Source organism: Phaethon aethereus (assembly GCF_964289735.1).
Source record: "Phaethon aethereus genome assembly, chromosome: 5".
Lineage (NCBI taxonomy): Eukaryota > Metazoa > Chordata > Aves > Phaethontiformes > Phaethontidae > Phaethon > Phaethon aethereus.
The window spans coordinates 63,806,145-63,829,106 of NC_138579.1; the positions used below are offsets into that span (position 1 = coordinate 63,806,145).

The 22,962-nt window shown below is 34.8% G+C and overlaps 1 protein-coding gene across 1 annotated transcript in view; it reads right to left on the reverse strand.

The window, feature by feature from the left end:
* Positions 1 to 22,962, reverse strand: part of ELP4 (elongator acetyltransferase complex subunit 4) — a gene marked incomplete at its 5' end in the record, with an annotated part of 152,710 nt that overhangs the window by 85,701 nt on the left and 44,047 nt on the right. The window contains 3 exons of the mRNA XM_082000501.1: positions 740 to 848; positions 15,121 to 15,309; positions 20,587 to 20,671. Of these exons, the coding sequence (XP_081856627.1) occupies positions 740 to 848; positions 15,121 to 15,309; positions 20,587 to 20,671 (383 nt within the window). The remainder of the gene's footprint in view (positions 1 to 739; positions 849 to 15,120; positions 15,310 to 20,586; positions 20,672 to 22,962) is intronic.

The following is a 22,962-nucleotide window of genomic DNA, read 5'->3' on the forward strand; positions in this document are numbered from 1 at the left end:
TTAGCTAAAACTGTCATTCGCTGCCTTGGCTATGAAGAAATTCTACTCTAATCTTTTAATATTTAAATAATTCTGCTGCAACAGCTAACAAAATCTTTGGGAAACAAACCACAAGATTAAACACCAGTACACATTTTGAAGATAAATCACTTGAAAGGCTACATGCCTTTTTACCCAAACGAGTTTCATATTTTACATGCCACACATATCCACATTCATTTTTTTAAACGTGTTAAGTGCTGTGACTTAAAGCTGAAAAATAGAGCATTATTTTTAGATAAAAGTTTATACAGCACATCGTTCAGCATATACATCATATACAGCAGTTTATTCACCTTAATGTAATATATGTTTTTCCGTGTTCTCTATTTAAAACTTGGCAGATCAGAAGTATTGATTTCATGACAAGTCCAGCTCGCTGGTCAGATGATTGCCAAGCCTCCTCTGCATGTGAATTCCCCGAAGCCTGCCTGTTGAGATGTACATCTGATTGAGCCATGCCTCAGTAATACGGCTTGACAACATGCAAGGAGTTGCCATGTTTCCTTTGCAGCCTTAATGCACTTTACTGAAAATTTCCCTAACTCAAGCTTGGTTAGCAAGGAGAAACATTTAGGAGGTATATTCTAAAATGAAATCAAATGTTACTTTATAGCAGATACCCAATTGGAGGGTAAGCCGCTAAGTGCCCTAGAAACACTCGGGGCAGACTTTTTGCGTTGCTAAAGATGGAACTTACCGTGGTAATCCTTGTATAATGGATTGGTTTCTCTCTCAGAGCCAATAAATGATTCAAGACCAACTACCATATCTGACAAGTTTGTTACACGTTCCATAATTGCTTTATTCTGTAAGACATGGAAACAAAATACACATCCTATGTGATGAAAAAGGTAATTAATGTTCATAGAGTAAGCCTTGGTCTTCTCAGTGACAAACTGTGGGGAAAAAATAGGTCATCAATACTTAGAAATTTCATTAAAGGATTTTTTCTTTAAAAAAAGACTTGAAATTTCTGCTTAAAGAAAACATACATTCCACAAGCAGAAACATAAAAGGGCTAAATTCGTATTTTCCTAAATCTTCATACCATAAGCATTTGCTCAATTCAGAGATATTTACAAGCAATGTGGCGCCTTTCCTTGACTTCTACTAAGAGTCAGATACCCAGCTTTTGTATGTGTTCCGAAAATGTTGGTTTTTAATACACTTAGGCATATCACCTCTAATACTTTGAGCAAGCATAACCCACACGATTATTCATTTTGGTCATCAGTCAGATAACATGGAAAACTAAAGCATTTCTTCCAGTATTTTTCTTTCTTAAGAGTTCTTCTCTACACAACACATGAATCTAAAGCTTCAAGCTGCATTACCATTTCTCAATATATTTGTGATTTATAAGTGATGCCTCATGTCCCATGCAACAATGTATTGTCATGTACCTTCAAGAAACCATTTTCTGCATAGTTTTCTTTACTTAATTTTATTTAGCAGAAAGCGACATTCAAAGGTCACAAGTAAGATCTTCAGAGGTAACTCAGGATAGAATGTTCTTAAATGCTTTGATGATGACAGTATTTAATGAGCAACAAAACAACAAAGAGGAGACAAATTTGTGCTAAAAAGCAAAATATTTCTTTAAGATAAGACGTAGTTATGTCAAAGCTGCCTGGACAGCTGGTATACTCTTGTTATTGATGGCTGTAGGTGCTGTACCCGTCATACTTGCAGAGGTATCAAGACCAAACATCTCAAAAAAACCATTTCAAGTATGGAGAATCAACTCTGTAGCTCCAAGTTATAGTTTTGTATTTTTATTAATTTTAAAGCATTTTGCACATTCTGCACTTCTTTCATAAACTATATGACTGACACTTACTATGAAAGGTCAATTTAAATACTGGTAAACTAGTTGATAATAACAATTTATAAACTAATTAGGAGGAGAGAGAAGGGAAACATCCGTAGGTATGTCAGAAAAGTCTACACATTGTACTGATATACAGGTTTGTTTATTAAAATGGTGATCAATACACCAATTGCTTTCATGAACCCACACTTCAATAACAGCGTATTTTCTAGCCACAGAGAAGCCTACGAGGCAGACGTGAAAGGTGAACATACCCTACTCCCATCAAAGAATAATCTGAACTCTGTTTTTTGACTGCTACATAGAGCAACTTGTGCCCTGTCCGCACAGCCCAATCTGCTCAGGTTACAAGGCCTAAATCCACCGATCCCATGGTACCTTTACACCCCCTCCCTTTCCCACCTTATGGGCCAGATGGCATTAAATCCTGGGGACTGGTCTCTTTTCAAAGCTGCTACTTGTGCGCAGGCCAAAATGATCTATCCCCATGGAATCAGGGAACTTCAATTTCACTTACAAGGTCTAATGATGGATAATGACAAAATAGTGTTATACTACAGAATTTCCTTTCTGAGGAATAACGTAAGTGTTCTGAGGTAAAAGAACATTGCCTACACATCAACCCCTAAACTTCATTATTGCATCCAGCTCCGAAATATTAAAACTGACTTTCAAATTACTTCCTTTTCTAGGAAGAGAGAGACAGTATACTATATGTTACTGGAAATTTTTGGTCATATTATTCTACAGGGGCAATGACATAAAGATGGTATAAATATAAACCTGAAGTAGCTAGTGACCTCTGTAAGTCTACAGACCAAAAACTACCGTATTTTGCCAGTTCTACAGCAGGCTGCTGCATGTTATTCATGTAAGCAAGAAATACAAAATTGTTACATGAATAAATAACCACTGATGATTTCTGTAAGCTAGCCTAAACTCTGGGTACAGAAAAATATTCTACCATTTGAAAAAATGTTTGCTGTTCATTAACACTGTTGCTTCCTGGTTTTGATAACAATGGGATACAAAAACTGTGGATAGAAAGATGCTCAACCATCAGCAAGGTATCCTCCTCATTAGCAGTCCTGCAAACCATAAGAATAGCATCTTTTCTATTTAGTCTTAATTCATGAAAGATTAAAGTGAGGGACAGCAATTCAGTATTTGCCTAATGATACATACTTCAATGTGTTGGTTTCAGCTCTTCTTCTGAACAGGTTTGCTTTCTTAAATTGTACTCTGTTTGCCCATGTTGATTTTGTTTTTGTTTTTAAAGTGTGTTAAAATATTCTCCTGGCTTAATGCAGTGTATCTTGGGAAATATTTTGCACAGTGAATCCCCACACCAAAGAGACATTTGCTTATGTGGCATTGTTGCCATAGATCTGTATCTATCACGTATTTTCTACTTTGCAGTGTTCAGCACATTAATGTCCAATCAAAGCTGACGTCAGCACACAGATAGTTGTGATGTATGGCATACTGACATAAACACACAAATCATGTTGCCCCATCTGGGCTTGAAAATTTAACAGAGCTCCAGATCTTCCTCCAGCCCCATACAAATCTACCTCCTGCTTCTGGCATAAACTTGGCAGCTCTGGAGGTGAGCCAGGACATGGTTAGGAGGCAAGCCAGGAATGGGGAGATTCAGGGAAAGAGTTTGTTGGCAGCTAGAAGAGGTATTGTTTTAAATTACATTAAAAAATAAAAAAAACCCAACTCAGTCCTGGAAAGTTTTCAGTCTTCCTAGATGTACTGCAGTTTTTCTAAATTAGTTAGTTCAGCCAAAATGTAATTATTCTAACAACATGGTAGCAACCCTGTTGTGCAGGCTGGGCTGGGCATCCATTCTATATCTTACTTTGTGCTCAGTGTTTTAGGCAGACATTTTCTTTTAAGCACAAACTTACAAGATTCGGACTCATCCAATGTGTACTTTCAAAACATCACTTCAAGAAAATCCACGTAGGTAGTTGGATATGTAAATGAGAACTATAAACATGTGTTTAACCAGCTTTTGGGAAGGGGAATTATGGAAAAAGATTGGTTTGTCCTACTAATTTATTTGCAGAATCTATATAGCTTTGAGTAATTATTTGCGCATGTTTAAAAATACTTACTTGCAAATAAAGCAGTTCAAAATGTATCATCTTCTGTGTCTAAGTGTGAAGAATGGTATTCTATCAACACAAATGTATGTATAGCCTGTATGCTCAAACTTACATACTGAAATGAATACTGTGTGTTTCTGCTGGATTGAGTTCTTAATGTACCACAATTTTATCATTACTACTATTAATCAAATCAATCTTGGTTCATCTGGATTCTGTATTAGGAAAAAAATCCGTCTTTTCCACTCTGCTCTAATTTCTAGTTCTCTGATTTCCTGTCAAAATTTTTCTAACACCCAGAGATATGTCCTCTCATTTTTATGTTGTCAGTTTCTAGAGAAATTAAAAACCTCACAAAATTTATGTAATAAAAATATTTAAATTCTCAGTCCTTGTGCTCCATTAAGTAAAGAAAAGTCAAAGAATGGAAAATTTTCTTGGAATGGCTTCAACTTTTCTAGATAGCACATATAAACAACCTCAAAACTTAAAAGGAAAATAAGACTCATGTTAAAGATTTATGTAGAGATCTAACTAGCACCTGTATATACATTAAGCTCTTGAATCACATGGGCTTCATATGTTTGCATTTGTATTATGATCAATATAGTAACATAATTTTAATACTGATTTATATAGTGAATTGAAAATAAGATATTTTAAGACTACGTCTCTTTTCAAAGAGACAGTAGGCCTATATTTTGGTAGAGGGCTATATTTGGCTTCTGTACCTTTACATTATGGTAAACTAATCCCATCACTGATTTTATTTTAAAACATTTAATTAAGTGTTAATACACTGAATCCTAAAATGGGTTTCATTACCTAAAAAACTACTTACAAACAACTGCTAGCACTGGGACAAAACCCAGTTTAAACGGTGAGTTGCATACATTAGGTATGACAGCACAGAATTTAAAGATTCATTCAGATACCCACCCCCGTCCCCCCAAGTCTGGGTAAAACTGTAATTGTAGGCAACAATTTGTGTTGTTACCAACAGGTGAGTCTAGTAATCCTGACACTTCATTGGAAAGAAGGTCCCAATAATAAACAGCAAGCAAGCAAGTTCATGCAAAGTAATATGAGCCTTATGAACTTAAAGCAAATTTTGATGTGTGACTTTTCAAAAAAAGGTCAAAAATTTGTTGTACCTTTTTTGTTTCTGTTACATTCTGTCATAAAGCTGAAGGAAGCTTAGTACTTAGGCAGCCACATTGGACTATAATGAAACACTGGCTGGATATTCAATAGATGAAATAATTCTTGCTATTTCTTGAGAGATTATCATACACTTAGGTGATAATGACTTCACAATATACAAATATTTACCACTTGCCATTACTACTTAACCTCCAGAGGATTTTAAATTGAAAAGATAAATTATTAATAGTAAGAAACATGGCTTAAATATTTATCACCATTTGTTAGTAATTACTGCTCAGAAAATCACAGAATTATCCATACATTTTATTTTGATAAAAGAAGTTGGGTATTAAGCCCTTGTACTAGTTTTATAGATACAGTTTGTGCACTTTTCATTATTCACAAATCCCAAAAAGAAAAGATTAATAACAGCTCTGCCAAAAAGTGTTACATGAGTAACTAATAAAGACTGTAAAGTCTAAAATTCTATACTTATTCTGATTCCAAGTTGATTAGCACTGTTCTCAGTGCTTCCACACACCTAGTCTACTAACTGAACTTTGAATTGTGGCCCTAAAAGGAATGTACACTCAGGCCACTGGAATATAAGATGACTAACAGTACATTAACAGATTTTGGTATGTAGAAGTCTGCATCAATATCACAAGAAAATTGAATACAAGTGTGATGTCTTTGCTGGAAGACAGACTTCCTAGAAATATACTTCAAGGTTTTTCTACAAACTACAATGCCTTCCATGATGAGAAATCCACATTTAAGGATTCTGACTGATTAGACATCTTCTTCTACCATATGGATGAAATCACTGAAGCATTGATTTTGGTTGATTTGTTTACATGTACATTGTATTACATTAGCTAATTTCAAGCAATGAATAGTATCTTTGAATAATTTTATAGGTATTTTTAAGGTACAGAAGCAAAGAAAGGACATGTAGCGAAGATGCGAGCAGGTAATTACATGCAATGTACCTGTAAAAATGGGAAGGGAATAACAAAGCATCTGTTGGCCAATATGTTACACGATGTATTAATTCCAGATTTTGCTTGTTCTCTTAAAGTTGCCTTTAATAACGTTTGTACTGATTGATATTCTATATAAACTCAAGAGTCTGTCAACTGTGAAACTAGTTAGAACTAGTATTTTTGTTTCTTAAGAACTCTAAACATTTGAGCCATGGTTTCCTTATCTTACACCTAAAACACTGCCACTGCTATGGAAATTCTGCAATGTTATTATCACATATATCAGATGAAGGTGGATGACACAGTATTCAGTTAAAAAATTCTGGATAAATTTTCAGGAAAAATAATCATCCATGAAGTAAAAACTAAATATCACATACTAAAAAAAAAATGTATCTTTGGATCTTCACTGAAGATGGATGGCCTGGACTTGTCTATTACTTGAGCTATAAAGGAATGTAATACCAGCAAACCTTGGCACCCCACAAAATAAAAAGTCTGTCTGTTTTGCCATTGGAGGGAAGACCAAAGGGCCAACAGTGAAATGAGTGATGACTCAATACAGATAAAACAAGTAAGTCAATAACAGTTGTTGCTGAGGCCTACAAAAACCAAAGAAAGAACAAAGACTTTATAGTTTAAATCAAACTTTCCACCTGTTGATCTCCAAATGCTCTACAAAAGACAGGCAAGTGGTGCATCCCTCATTTACAAGTCATGTAATAAGCACAAAGATGTCAGGCGAGTTGTCCAAAGCCAGTCAACAAGCTGGGAACCAAACTCAGCCTTTCGTTGAAGCCCCGTCTACCCTCTCTATTTGAGGCTTGGTTTAGAAGGCTGCATCTATGGCTCTTGGGTAACAGGAAAGTATTTGGTGGTATCATGAAGATGATACAAGAGTCAAAGCCCAGAAAGCTGGGAGCTGAAAATCCCATTATTATCTGGCTGAAAGAGGTGACAGATGTACAGGGTATTAAAAGGTGACACTTTTTGAGATGAATCCCTGTTCAGTGTTTTTGTCTTCTGACTGCTATTTCCTTAAGATTCACTATCTGAAAGCACAGGCTGCATGTGACTACGAACGATTCTCGGGTGCAGGGCTCTTTTATGGGTCCTGCTGCAGTGGGTAGATGAAATAAACCTGATTGAGCCTTTCTCCAGTGAAGGGTGAGGAGCTGGGAAGAAACTGGTACAAGACCTGGGCTGAGATGAGCCCAGCATCTCCCCTGAACACGATCTGGTCCTTATTAACGAGAATGTCTGATAGTTATAAAAGCATATATTTGGAAAACTGCACATTATTGTCTTTAATATCACAATGACCAGCTGAACATATTTGTTTACATATATAAAACCACAAAATATCCAATGTTGCAAGTGGGTCATAACATAGTGTAAAATACAGATGCAAAATAGACTTAAAGAATGAGACTCATATTACAAAATCCTGAGAGCCATAACAAAAGTGCAGAACTTCATGCATTTGAGACCAACTGGCTTAACTAAAATCCTAAGTCTCCCTTGGGAGTTATTCATTATAAGAAAAAGGTTTAGGAGTGCCTTTTGTTGCCATTTTGCCTGAAAAAAAATTTAATTTGCCTACCAATTCAGAAAGGCTAACTATTGCTGCAACTTAAATTCTTTGAACAGTGAATCACATTTTATTCACAGGTGACCAAAAGGATCCTCCGCTATTATTTCAATTATAGTACACAAATATCAAAAGGAACATCTAACCGATGTTGGTAATCAAGTGGCAAGCTATGGAAATATAAAATCATTTAAAAACCTAATCCCTTATACAGTATAAAATTATAGGCTGTCATCAGGAGCAGGCTGGCAAAGCTAAGTCCAGATGGGAAACTGGCTGGGCAATAAGAAAAGGTAGGGTGGAAATGATGGGTAGGCTGGAAATGATGGGAACCTAAGGAAAGACATGACTGCTCCCTCTGCTGGCAAGGTTCTCACGTGCTTTAATTTTTAACTAATGAGTAGGCATTTCTTTAATTATTTAGGATCTAGCCAATAAATAATGCAGAATGTTCCTTCCTCAGTCTGTTGCTGTGTGTTTGCACATTTTTGAACTTATGGTGCCCTATTTCACTAGAATAATTTGCCATAGAATTAAGGCTCAGATGGCTATCTAATGGCAGAGTTCTGGTTTTAGATTTTAATTGTTCACAAAATGAAAGGCAAGATTAAGCTATTTAACCTTCAAAATATTAGATTTCACAATGTACACACGTTCTGTATTTAATTTACATTTTTCATAATATTACGATAAATTGCTCATCACACCATATTATTACAAGAACCCCTTTATGTAGCAGTAAGATATTATAAAATGAAACATTCTGCAACACAAACATACAAAATTACACGTTGCACCAAAAAAGTGCCATTCTTCCATGAGTAAAATGCATGACCAGGGAATTCAGTGATAATTTTTGTATAAAAACTTCATTAAAAGATGACAATAAGTCATTCATTACTTGATTTGTGATATAAATTAATAGCTGCAGTAAGAACATTTAGAAAAAATCTGTTCTAGGATTTTGGCCTACAACCAGAAGCTCCCAGAACAGGAGGGATCAGCTTTTTTTGCCCACTGTTCTCATCTGAATCCTGGCTGAAAAGCTACTCCAGCTCCCAGCTTTCCAGAAGGCTCCATCCCAGGAATCCTCGCCTGCCATTTGGTTTGCTGATTTTAATCTCACAGGACTTTCTTACAGTGGCTCCACTATGCTGAACTGGCACTTGCTCCTCGAAGTGAGTTATTATTAAACTTGTAGGTCAATTGTGGCACTAACAACTCTTTGGAAGCTTTCAGCCACAGTGTACAATTTGCCGGTCTAATTAAATATTAATTCTAAGTGTTACATTCTGTGGCTAAGAGCTTTTATTTTCCATCATCAGTCTGGAAGGGAAAGAGGTTACAAGGCTAATTTAATCTTTTTTTTTTTTCCCTAGCATTAAAGCTTAACTACACAGGCACAAAAACATCATTAAAGATGCAGTATTCCTTTTTATTATGATTATATTGTAATTAATAGAGCAGGTCTAAACAAAAAGACATAAAATTAGATTCTGAAATTTTAAGGTTTTTAAACCACACCAAAAATTCGTATAAAAACGTTTCTAAGCAAACAATGCACAGAAATTCAATATTCAACTACTTGGAAAACATTTAAGATGGGAAATACATATGCAATAATTTAAATATAAAATAGTTTTACACAAAATTATTGTTCTTTGTTCTGAAATACAACAGACAACACACATATCTAATGCTAGATTAATAGGGCATTTTTTTCAAGAACTTGTACTCTACTTAGGCAAAAAAAATAGTATTGCTTCAGAAATACAATACTACCTTCCATTTTGTAACAGATTTACTTGCTAATGCAGACAACTACTTTGTCCTGCATTTATTTAAAGTCACCCTTCTAATCTTTACTTATCGCTGTCCAAATGGGCTCAATACATGAGCCTTTTCCCTTCTGCTTCCATAACAGTTGTGTCCATGTCTGGACACTGGGCATTATATTAACTACTTAGTCCAGTAGCCAAAAGATTCCATATGCTTGAACAGATGACTATCTCCATACTGTGATGGGATATTTAACTGTTTAGGTCTAATATTGCAGTTTAAAGATTTAGTTCTAAATCTTACCTAATTTTTTAAAGTTTTCATAAGTGTATTTTCAGATTATACAGATAAAATGTAAAATAAAATTGCAATGTTGCATATACTCATTAACTTTTGAAGTTTAACACACTCATTTTGGAAAAGTGATTTTTTTGATTAAAAGACAGTCTGTTGATGAGATGGTGATAAGGATGTGTATATAGTGTCCTTACAAAATGTAAAATTTATTAAAATGCGAAGGCTGTTTTAGGCATGCAGTTTTAACATACAATGTGACTGTTCATCATAATACAGCTAAGCCAGTTAAAAGACAATTAACATGTGGGTACAAAAACGTGCATCACATGTATATGGTATTTATTTTTGGAATGGGTAGTTGTTACCAAATGAGAAGTGGTAGAGCTAGAACACAGCCTGTTGGCAACCATAAACTTATTTTATGAAGCAACAAAATATTTCTATTTCTTCTGCAACTTGATTAGCAAATACTATCAACAATAATAGAAATTGAAAACAAAATTACTTACTGTCACACAATTTAAATTTTGAATTTGTATACTTGTCTCAGCTTACTCCTCATAGTTTTAAAGATACGGTTATGAATGTCTAGAATATCCAAACCAGAATATTAATATCTGATAACTATGTGGATAATGTAAGAATACCTGTCATGAACTCATGATTGTCAAGAAATATTTGTATGGTTATTAAACTGTATTTCTCACATCCAACAAAATGCAACACGCAACATTAAAAAGCAAGTAAAAAACCCCAATTATAGAAAATCATAAAGTCCATTTAATCTTCATAGTTTCTGGTTTGCAGAGAATTTCAAAAGCTTGTTTAACTATAATATAGAAACTACATGACATTCGATCTCAAATTTGTGTGTAGCGGCTACATCATCAAATACATTTGAAGGTTTTTCAGCATTTTACACTTGTGAACTCTGGAAAGTTAGAGTTCTAAGGCAGGCAATCACTCTTAGCTCTTGTCATCAGAATAAAGATTTCAAACCATGAGAAATTCACAAGGTATAAGAGTTCACATCTTATAATCTTATATTAGCAATGGATTCTAAAGCACTCTCTTGCTTGCTGCTAAATTACTCAGTGTGAACACAAAAGTCTATGGATGTAAAAAGGTTTGTTTCTGAATTTTTCTACACTGAAACATACAGTAACTTATGCACCTCAGTGAATTCAAAGCATCAAAACATTAATATTGTAGGAAATTAATTTTTTAACATACTGGATGAAATAATGAAAATACCTTGCTAAACAGAACTTCAGACTCTGGAGGACAGGTTCTTTAAGAAGGCTTATTCATACTGACTTTTCATTAGTCAATTAATTTCCCTTGGTACATGCTGACTAATATGGTTGTTAGTCCTTAACAGTAATACAGCTTCAAGTTCAAAATAAAGGATAGCTTTAATAAAAGAGTTATGCTTTCTCCCAGTGAAAAAAATGATCTACTTAAAAAAGGTATTACTTAAGTGATACAAAATTGGGAAGAACAGGAACAGAATTATGAACATTATTTAATATTTTTGGGGAAAGATGGTTTTGGATTTACCAATGATTTCCATTAAGTAAAGAAAAAGAATAAAACACAATAGGAAAATATTTTAAACTTTAATTTAGGGCTTTTGCAAGTATAAAGCAGTGACATTAAAGTCCTTTAAGTCACACTCTGTAGCACAATTTTTTTTTTTTTAATTTAGGTACTAAAATGCACAGATTATCAACATACAGAAAGAGTCCTTACTTGTTTCTACAATATTCCTTAAATTTGGAAAGTGTAACAACAAATGAAATGCCTCTTCAGTCTGCTCTCCTTGATCAATGCTAGATTTTAAAAATGGAACTAATTTTCCCTTTTCAAATGCACCATCTGATTTCATAGGCACAATGAATTTTCAAGAAGCAGTAGAAAGACTTGAAAAATAACCTTCCATCAACTATTTTAATCACACTTGTAAGTATCTCAATATTTATTAACTGACAGACAGTGTAAGATAAGAGTATGTTCAATCAGTAGAAAATATCAATCAAGTAAAACTTGTCACAGATCATCTGAATAAAATTCATAATTGGCTAAGTTTTTTGTGTCATTTTCTTGAAATTCTCTTCCAGAATAATGTATTCCTATTTTTGTGGTTAAGAAAAGGGAATTTTCTTTTTTCTTCATGCACTCTTTGCACTAGAAGTTTCATCAATAAACCACAAAGAATCTGTGTTCTTCAGGGGACTACAATTTCTTTAAATTATTCTGAAAAAACCTGTACACAACCAGATTTTTTGGAAATTTGTGTCTTTTACCAAAATATAGCCTTACAGAAGACTGTGAAGACATGCAGTGTCCCATCAAACTGAGTGAATGACCATCATCTTTGGATAAATGCAATTTATTTTTATAAAAATATTAAATACAAGACAATGAATAGCTGGAATAATGAAAGAGCCACATTGGTGGATGTGTACCACAGAGGGAAAAGCATCAAGAATAAAATGACTGTTTAATGTTCAGTGGTAATCAAAGAGACAAAGCAGACACTAGAATATAGGAAAAGTGAACAAACAATAATAGCATTATTGTATTACGTTACTGTAACAAAGCAAAATATGATTGAAAGAAATATGACTGTTTAAAACCAGATTAAGTAGGCAGTATGAGGAAAAATACAAACCAATCAGAATACAGAAAAGATATACTAGGGAGCCTCATCTTATTGTCTCACCAGCCAAGAACAAAGATATAATTTATGAAAAGTAAAGGCAAAATTAAACTTTCTGAAAAAGAAAGAAACCAGGTAGATTTAATTTGTGGAACTCCCTGTCAGAGGAAAACATGAGAAGTATTTGGCAACATATATAAAAGAAACCAATCTCAAACTATATATATATAGATAGCATATGTATATACGCTTTATTCATAGACTTCATATAAAAAAGTATAATTTGGGCTACAGATTAACTAGTCTGGATTGGAAAGACATTGTCTCTATTGAAAATCAGTACTATCAATTGTGAGTTTTATTTCTTCTTCATTGGAGTAGTACTGGGGGCTGACAGAGACAAGATATGGTATGAGTCACTACTAAAAATCTAGACCAAGCAGGTAAAAATGAAACTATTTTTCTGTATATGTTATGCAGACAAAACCTTGATTAAAAATGTGATTTTGAACTTATATTTACCTTCATGGAAATTATTCATGTGAAGAATTTAGTTGCAGACCACTTAATACAGTTGGGAGGCAAAAGATAACATAGAAAACAGAGAAATGGTAGTTCAGAGAATAAATGTGGAATTGACTACACCTTCAGAAAAATAGGGTGAATTTTCTATGCCTTCAGTGTACTGACTTTAAGATTCAACAGAAAAAGCATATGCTAGAACTTACGCTGATCAAATTACACATATACAGAAATGCACTTGGAAAAAAAATTCCCCCTCTCTTCTTTTCTTGGAAAGAAAAGGTATTTTCTTTACTTTTTTAATCCAGTAAGAAACCTCAGCAACAGAATGGTGAGTAGCTGGGTTGTGAGAATGTGAGCAGCTGCTGTTATTATAACTAAAGGTCTGTCTACGGCTTGAGCCTGAGAGACCACATGTTCGGCTGTCCTCTCATCTTGCCATCCTCACCAATTAACTATTAACATGGAGGGCTGTACACATGCTCTCAGGGGCTCTTTAACAGGCTTCTTGGAGAGTGGAACAACTACACAGCAGGGCTCTGGGAACTGAGTAATGTGGGGTATAAGGAACCCTCAGCAGCTTTGCTCCTCCTAATGACAGTTTTTGCCATAGTTTGGTGCTTAAAGAAGGATACATGAAGTCTAACAATTGAAATTAATGCTCTCGTTTGTTTAAGGCTGCTAAGCAAAGATTCTGGAAATAATGTTTCTTTTTTAAAATTCAGAACATTCTAGCACTTACTGTAAAACAATTCTGTTAAAATTAAAAAAACAGTTATTTAAAAAATGAGATATAATTTCAATCCTAACTCCATAAGAATCGATTTATAAACACAAAACCAAAATCAACTTCGCAGGTAAGTTTGCAACAAATAAAAAACTTTGTCCTTCAGTTTGTTTCTTAGAGATGCTTCTGGACTACTTCTCTAAAATACAATCATATCTTTTATTGACTTAATATATAAAAAAGAGTACAATGAAACTGATTCTATGTCCCAATTATGGACAGGTAGTTCCAATGTGTAAAAAGATGGATGCTAGTTTTACATTCACAAATTCTATTCATTGCACTAAATTTTACTGTCAATGTTTTTGAAGGCAAACTGCCTTCTAATGTTTAGAAATAGCTAAGTAAGGAGATGGAGGTTTGCACTGCGAGAGAAATATTCATACGCTTTTCATTGCAATGTTAAAACTACAAAATCAAGTTTCTTTATTTTCGAAGCAGTAAGTGTATAAGGTATCTAGATAAATAACATTTGCTGGTATTCAAACACTTTTACAAAATGCAATACCTAAGTGGAAGCCATGTACTTAACCTAAGATAGGATTTAATCTAATGATAAACCCATCTACTATGAAAACATTTTGCATAATATGAGGCTTTATCCAGTACTTTTTTACTATAATGAAATCACATTAATATCTAAAATTATAGGTTCTCTGTTCATTGTGAATAATATTTTTGCCTTTGCAAGTTACATTAGCACTTGCAGAAAAAAAGACTATCTACATTTTTCATTTCCAGAAGATAAATTTAAGTCTCTATATACTATCAGAAAAGGTGCTGTTATAGCAGCTTCTGATTTTGCAGTTGGGAAAATTACTCTGATACCGTAACTGGTTTATTCCTGGTCCCAGTATAACTGGACATTAGAATCAAAGAGTAAACCTGTATCTTTCAATTCCTGGCTTTTAAAAACAAGATTGCACATCATTATAATGAGTATGACAGATGAAGACAGTGGACTGAAAAGTCTTGTACTAAAACTCTAAACAGTGTTCTGAAGGCAGTGAAAAAGTACATAGGGATGTTGTAAAAAATAAATTTAAGAAAGGATTACTAGCAGGATTCTCTTTGTTTCTTTAAATTTCTGAAATTTTTATAGTTTTTCAAAAAAGACTAAGACCCATATAAGGCATAACAGTATCTAAGATGGTTTTGTGCTTAAGTCTTTGTACATTTTGCAGCACAAGTGTCCCACAACAGTACAGAAACACTACAATGAAGGTCCATTTTAACTTTGCCCTTTGAACAAAAAGGGTTTTCAAAATGTCCAAATTTGCTTCTATTTTCTTACCATAAACTTTAAATTCTTGCTAACTGATGTGTCAGCTATGAAATATAGCAGAGACAGCATTCCTACCTGGATAAGGTGAGCGGGCACTGTGACGATGCAGGCTGACAAAGATTTTCTGAGGAGGCCACGGAGAACATACAGAAATTTTGTAAGGCTATGAATATCTTCAGGAGTATCACTGCTACAAATGTCATCACCCCACAACATGGAACCCAGACTCTGAATTCCTATCCGCAAAATATTCTTTTTTTTTTTCTATTGAAAAAAAACCAACAAAAAAACCAAGCCGCTTGTTATTTTTTAAACTTTAAGAGGAAAATGTCTGTATTTAAAAAAAATACTATTTATAGAATTCATATTGTCAATAATTACATAGTTTAAGTAATCATAGCTTAATCTCAGAGGATCTTATAAAAATTACAAATGGAATGGCATTTTTTTCACTGACTGGATATCATGCTATGTCAGATAAGCAAGTACAAGTGTAAGAGCACAGAAATACTGAAAAACACTAATTTGCATTTTCTAACTAGCTAAATGTAAGTACATTCTGACACAGAATCCAGTAATACTATGATTTTTCACGTCCTTTCTCTCCTCCATCACTGCCTTACAAAACATGCAAAAGAACCTTTTCTCCCAGCTCTAAATCAGTCTGCTGGACGGGCCTGAGAGTAATCAAACATAACTTCTCCCTCTATTTTCAACCCTTCGCTGTGTTACATTCATAACCTGACTATTCTGTTTACTTCAGGTTCACTTTTTCTGCTACTTCTAAATGACTGAGGTCAGCGGCCTACCTCACTGACGCGCCCTGTCACCATTTTAGAAGTGTCTGCAAGGATCATCTACATTCCTGCCAACTCCTTCCAACTAATGAAGGAAGGTTTACCCACAGCTACGGAGAAACAGAGTCTGATGGAGACATCAGCAGGTTGTCTCTTAAGGACTACACCTTTCTGAAAGTCCTTGACATGAGTGTTTCTGGATCTGCTTTAGTTAGCTACCGGGTACTAGAATCTAAGCTGTTTTGACATGTAAAATCCTAAATGGCCTCGTGTGTTACCTACCTAAAGACTGTTTGTTGCCCTGCAGTACGCTGGCAGAAGAGTATCCAACAGAGGCAGTGACTAAGATAAAGCCCCTTTTCTGAAGGGGCAGATTATGAGGCCAGAGTTGTAATTTGTTTATGCAAACTAAAATGTCATGTCTCATGATGACAAATCTCATTTCTGCTTATTTGATGTGACCTTTCCTGGTGATCTTTGAGAATGATTTTAGGTATATTTGCTATCAGCAGCTGAGAGAGAGACAATAAGCACCCTTGTTGAAAGACTTCCTGTACTAGGCGATCAAAAATACGTTTCTAGAGTTCAGGGTTCATACTTAAAGGCCAGCTCTTTTTTTTATTAAAAAAATATATATTTTTATATATAAACGACTTTAGATAAGTAAAAGCTTCCAGGTACTTTTCATTACAATGAAGTGCTTTGATAAACTGCAGATATTCATTTCCACTACCCTGAATTGCAGCTGGAATGAACAGTAACTATTAAGCACAAAACATTGCACAGCTGCTCTGGAAACCCAGAGGAAAGCTTTTGACAAGGCAAGAGGCTACTCTTATAAATACTTCCTTCTCCATATTGGGTAGACAGAGCCGCAGTTGTGAAACACAGTTAGTACCACATGGCTCTGCATTTATCTGACTCTCATGGCTTACACAGTGAGCTGGTCTGCCAATTCGCTTACAATCTTTGTGAAAGCGGTACATATTCTAACTCTGGTGGATTCTTTAGTCTCAGGCTTTTAGGCTTTACTCATGTAAATTAAATTTTTACACTACTTTATGAAGATCTGGCTAATAGGACAGGATAATACGACACAATGTGACTTCTCTGTATGATATTTGTTAGCCTCAGATGTTCAGAGTTTTAAAAACAATAGGAAAAAATGGAAGCTGATCTAATATTCTTTAGCGACTTCTAATCAGAGCAGATTCATGCATTTCTTGATCTGTTTGTAAGCAACAGTATAAAATCAGGCATTTAATAAAACTATTTTAGACAGATATAATGGATATTGATCATGCAGAGAAAGTGTTCTGAGCAAATTTCAGAGCAAACATACATAAAACTTACAGAAACTTCTGTAATGAGAAAAATATTTTTTATTATTAAGAATGTCGGTAAGAACAACACACAAACAGAAAAAAACTGTATCAGAAAATTGGTTCTCTTATTGGATAAAGGATGACAGATGCTTGTTTCACAATATTAAATCATAAGAGTTGTGAAAGATAAAGCTATTCATACAGCAAATAATATCAGATCTATTTGTTTTGGCCAGTAACAGAATTTCTACCAGTATAATTCTGTCAGGCCCACAAGGCCGTGACAAACTGCTTATGCCATAACTGAAATATAGGAAAAGCATTAAGTCTAATACTCTATAACAACAAGCCTGCAGTACAGAATAGGATAATATATTTTCAGACATATCACTTGATCTTTTATACTCTCATTAGTTTGGATTTTTTTTTTAACCTTTTGAATGTAATTTTTATAACAATGTTTGCTTTGGCAGCAGGAATTCTGATTATGAAGAATTAAAAAACCTAACTCCAAGCAAACAAAAAAACACCCCCCCCTCCTTTATTACCCTGAAAGTCACCCAACTTGAGCTCCAAAGTATAGCAAAAGAAAGTTAAGGAAATAAAGTTGTCTATGAAATTCCTTTTATCAAACATGAAAAAATCAAAGCAATTCTGAAACAAACAAGTGCTATTCTGTGTGACTTAAAACCATGTTCAATTTATAAAGGATTCATACTTAATGATCAGCAGCAAAGAGGTACCAGAGGTTTTAAAAAGGATGTAAAACTGATGCTCATATTTCTAAGTTACAGGCCATTCAGACCCTGAATTTCCAAATAGTTCTTGGCAAAGATCTTCCAGTCAGTGTGAAAAAACAGGTTATTGCTTTGGTTAACTTCAACCAAACTTTTCTCTAGCCTAATACCTCAAACAGGAATTACTGTCCTAAGGCCCAAAGAGTCATGCAGGACAGTCAAAAAACATTAATCTATGATGGCCAACAGCAGATGTTCCTATAAAACATTAATGTTAGCTAATCGTACTAGGTGCTAGAGATGCCGGACCATATTATCTAAATGGTCTACTAAACCTCTAATGGTAGTTTTCACTAATTCTCCTAATTGTGTCAAATCTCTGCCAGCTGGGGTGCGTCACATTCTGCTCACTTTTCTCCAGACCCCTGTTCAAATACTGGTATTAGATAAAGAGGAGAGAATAAAAAGGAGTAGTAAGTCCAAGTATCATTGGTATACTGATGTGAAAGTAGACAAAAATATCTGAAAGTCAGTAAGTAAATGGCTTGAAAGTTCAGTACCTCCTTGTTACATTTTGGCCCTTGCAGTTTTCTCCAAAGTTCACGAAAGCCACTGCTAACAGGACCCACCTAAAGGTGGGAGGATTATTTGGAGGGGAAGAGCATAAATGAACAAACTTCTCAGAAGCTTGTGTTATTATTATTACATACAGGAAAGGACACAGGTCCAGAATAATACAGGCTGGTCCTTACTCTACAATCTTCATATCTGGCTACTTAAAAAGTACTTCTGAAGTCTCAGCAGAAAGGGATACAGAGCAGCAGAGAGGTGAACTTCTCATAGGTTTGGAAGATAAAAAGAGCCAAGGCATGTTTTGAGCCATAACTACATTCAACTCCGGACATATTAAGAGGTGTGTATTATATACTGCTTCTGAATGTATAAAATTTGAGTGTACAAAGAAAGACGATGCATGGGAAAAAGAGGAATCTTAAAAGAAAGTAACAGAAACTGCTCCAGGAAATCATATGCATCATCTCCCTTGTAACACAAACAACTATGCAAGCACTAATGGCTTTCTAGATGGATAAACTAGTCTGAAAAAGGACTCTCTAACTTTTAAAGCTTCACCTCAGAAACTTACATACACCATTCAGCAAACATATACTTTTAAATTCATCTGAGTTAAAGTTCTGATTTTGCTTTATTGACACTAGTAAGATGTTTTGAAACAATGAACACTAAGTACAGAAAATAAGTCTCCATGATTTTTAATTTTTCCTTGCTTGCAAGCAAAAAATCAAAAAATATTGACTCTGATAAACCTTTATTTTCTTCTACATGTAAAAAAACCCTCAGGAATACACAAAGCTGCTATTTTCCCATCAGACGTAACTTGTAAGAAAAATCGAAACACCCGTGTCATCTCTCCAGTAGGAGAGGTTGTTTGCTGGCTGAAGGCTGGCAGGGTGTTTGTTTCACTTGGTGCTGCTCTTTGCAGCCAGCAAGCTTCCACAGGACCTGTCACCGCGCGGGAGGAGCATCTCTGCGCACGGTACCGTACGGTACGGTGACATGCCTGTTGCCATGGCTACCACAGTGAGTGGGGAGAGTTGCCTGTCAGGGACGAATTTACTTCTCCAGACTGGCACTGCCACCAAAGGGAAGGCAAGCTCGCCCATAAATCTCAGCAGAGCCTCAACACTGAGCACAAATGACCTAAATTTACACACAAGTGTTCCCTGCAGGTAATGGTTCTAACATGTACTGTTAGACATGAAAACATCCATTCCAACATTATCTTCCCTGCAAAAGGGGATTTTAAAGATTTCCAACTAGTAATAGCACACAGTCTTGTATTATACTCTTTGAGGTTCTCCAGCATCTATACTAATTAACTTCTACTGTAGTAACCTTTCTGTTGTACAACAATTACCTATCAATTAAGCATCAATATACCTAATTTATTATTTTCTTCCATCAACCTGAAAGGACTCACATATTACTGAATATGACAAAGAATAATAGAAAGGGCACTGCTCAAATTAGTAAGGGCTTTCAGTCTATGTTGTTACACTTAAAACATTTTTCATTACCCACAGTATGATTTATGAAGAGTACAGAGATCTTTAGGAGTCTCTTAAGCTGTTTTGATTTGTAAAGTTGAAACAGCAGTCTTATTTCTTTACTTGTGTTTCAATGCTCGCTACATAAGAATACACACCATTTAATTAATTAAAAAATTCACTCCACTCCAGTTAAAACAACATTGAAAAATTCTGAAAGTTTAAGATTAAATGTGCAATCTCAAGGGTTTTAAACACATTATTGCTAAAGCAATAGTTGGAAAAAAAAACCTGTAGGGGAAAATGTGTTTTCCTTAATTACGTTATATTTGGCAATCCATTTGATAGCTAATTGCATAGAATATGCATTTTACTAATGTTGTCTTACAGTTCTTTCTTGCATGGTCTGCATATCTGTAAAACAGCAGGTAAAACCTCCAAACCCACATTTAAATATGAACGACACTCTCTATTTACTTTGCTGCTTTACTTTAGCAATGCTTAGAAACAGCTTGTTCCTTGTTACTTTGTCCAAGACCTTCTTGTGCTACCCTTAAAAAACTCAGAAAACAGTATTAGTTATTGGATTATAGAAGAGTATGAGGGTGTTCAGTACCTGGGGATCAGAGCCGTCAAACCCTTCCTGGTAAATGATCCTCTGAATGGACTGAAGCAGCCTTGCGTAGGCACTGTTCATATTACTGTTGGTAAGAAATAGTTTAGTAACACATTTTAATGTTCTCCCATATGTCTCTAACAGCTGTATTAAAAATAAATATAAGCACATGCAGCTTTCAGTCCGAAAGTGTCATATAGAAAAAACTGTTATAGAAGAAAAAACCCAACCCTCTTCGAATAAAGTTCAAATTATAAGCAGTTGTGATTGCTTCATGTTAACTAGTTTAGTGCTCATTTAGTGAAAGCTAAGATCGCTAGAGATTAAGATAACGTAATTATGTCAGGCTCACTTACATCTAGAAGACTAATTATTTAATGTATCAACTTAAAGTTGAAACCATTACAGCACCGTACTGATCTTCTGTAACTGACAAAGAGCTACCCAACTGTTATTCCAAGTATACCTAATAAATGCCCTGATGAACAGAGTGGACTTTCTATGACTTAAAACTTTCATACATACAACTGCTACAACAACCAAAACAACAAAAAATGGGACATTTTCACAATTAAAAAGTTAATGTAGTTTTTTTTTTGTTTTGTTTTGTTTTAGATTTTTTTTTTCTGATATGACACCACAGCATAAGATACATTCTGCTATGCTACAGTTCCATTTTGTACCCATACACTAGGGGTGTTATTAGTGCTTTATTTGCATGATGGCAGAATTGTGAGGTAGAATTTATTTAATGTATTATTTAGAAAATACAACACAAAATAATTTTTTTTTTAAAAGGAAACTTGTGTCTAAAAATGGATTTAGGCAGACTTAAAACCAAATGAAAGCTTGGGAAATCATCTTGTCAACGTCTTAGAAGGTCCAGTTCCTGCACATCCAAAGCACTTCTTCAGATATCCATCCCAGCCATGCTCTCCAGTCCACAAGCTAACACATACAAAGGACAGAAAGTCCCAATCTTTAGTTTAAAAAAACAAGCCAGTTTTTCATTTTTAAAAGAGATATACTGGTTTCTTAAATCCCATAGAGCATACCGGCTTGTGTGTCTGGACTTGATGTAGGTTCCTCACTGCAGCTGAGAGTTCTAAGTCCTTCTATCTTTTCTAGCTTCAGCTTTCCTTCTAGTCTCAGTAATTGCCATCATGGGTTTAGGATTCAAACCTTCTTGTGTACCTCTTGGGAAATATGAGTGATTGTTTTGAAAAATTTGCTTCTAAAAATATCCTTACTTGTTGCAATCATTTTATATGTTCAGTCTGATAACAGCCAAGGTTGGAAGGGACCTTGAAAGATCACCTGGTCCAAACATTAATGAAACTATTCCCATTACTTTAGTAAGAGCCAAAAATGTTATCCAAATGTATTTTACTAATGAATACCTAAATAAACCCAAATAAACTTGCTTTAATACTTTTGCATAGGAGAGAAGACAACTTTTCCGAGATGCAGTTAAGAGTTGCATTAACTCAGAATTCTATACTTCTTTCAAGAAAACAGTATCAACCCAAACACAACCCCCCCAATGATATATTCACATTATCAACATCTACAATCAAAGAAGTCATATAGTCATAAAAATATTGAGTATTGAAATACTCAGTGTCAGCAAATATTAAGAGATAACCCTTCTCAGATATAAATAAAAGGGGGAGTTTCCATATTAAACTCCATTTATTTGTTTTCAGTTTTAGTACCCTAGAAGGCTACAGGTTAAACAAATATACCTCACTAATTTAATACTCTCTATGAAATTCACAGCTGAAAATAAATAGCAATACATATCTCAACATGATATGAAGTTGGCCTTGCTATACAAAAAAGAGCATCTCAAACAGAAAAGAAAGAGTAAATTTTTCGCTCATGAAGTCAACTTCTTTCCTAGCATTTAGCTGCGAAAGGAATGGCTGTGAAATGTTACACACTCCTGCAGGCATCAGTTTACAGGGTAGGTGAAGGGGAAGAGGGCTTTAGCCTCCACGCTAGCCAAAATGCCTTCTCACGCCATGTCTTCACATTATCGCAACACACGCACAATCCTTGTTGCATACACAGTGCTGCAATTTCTCCCCAGTTTTGCCAGAGCTGGAGAGAATTTGCGGCAGTTCATAATAACCAGAAGCATTCATGTATTGTTTTGGATATTCCTTTATCCTTTTGGAAAAGATAGAAACTGCTGCTCACCAACGTTAGGAAGGAGTTTGCAACTATCCTGTAGCCATAGCCACACTACAGTATGTGTAATACAAAAAGACAACTGTGGTCATTGTCACCACAAAGTAGCATTTTCAAGTTTGTGTATCTATCATATATTTTGCTTATGAGTATTACCATGAGATGTCAGATATGAGCATTACC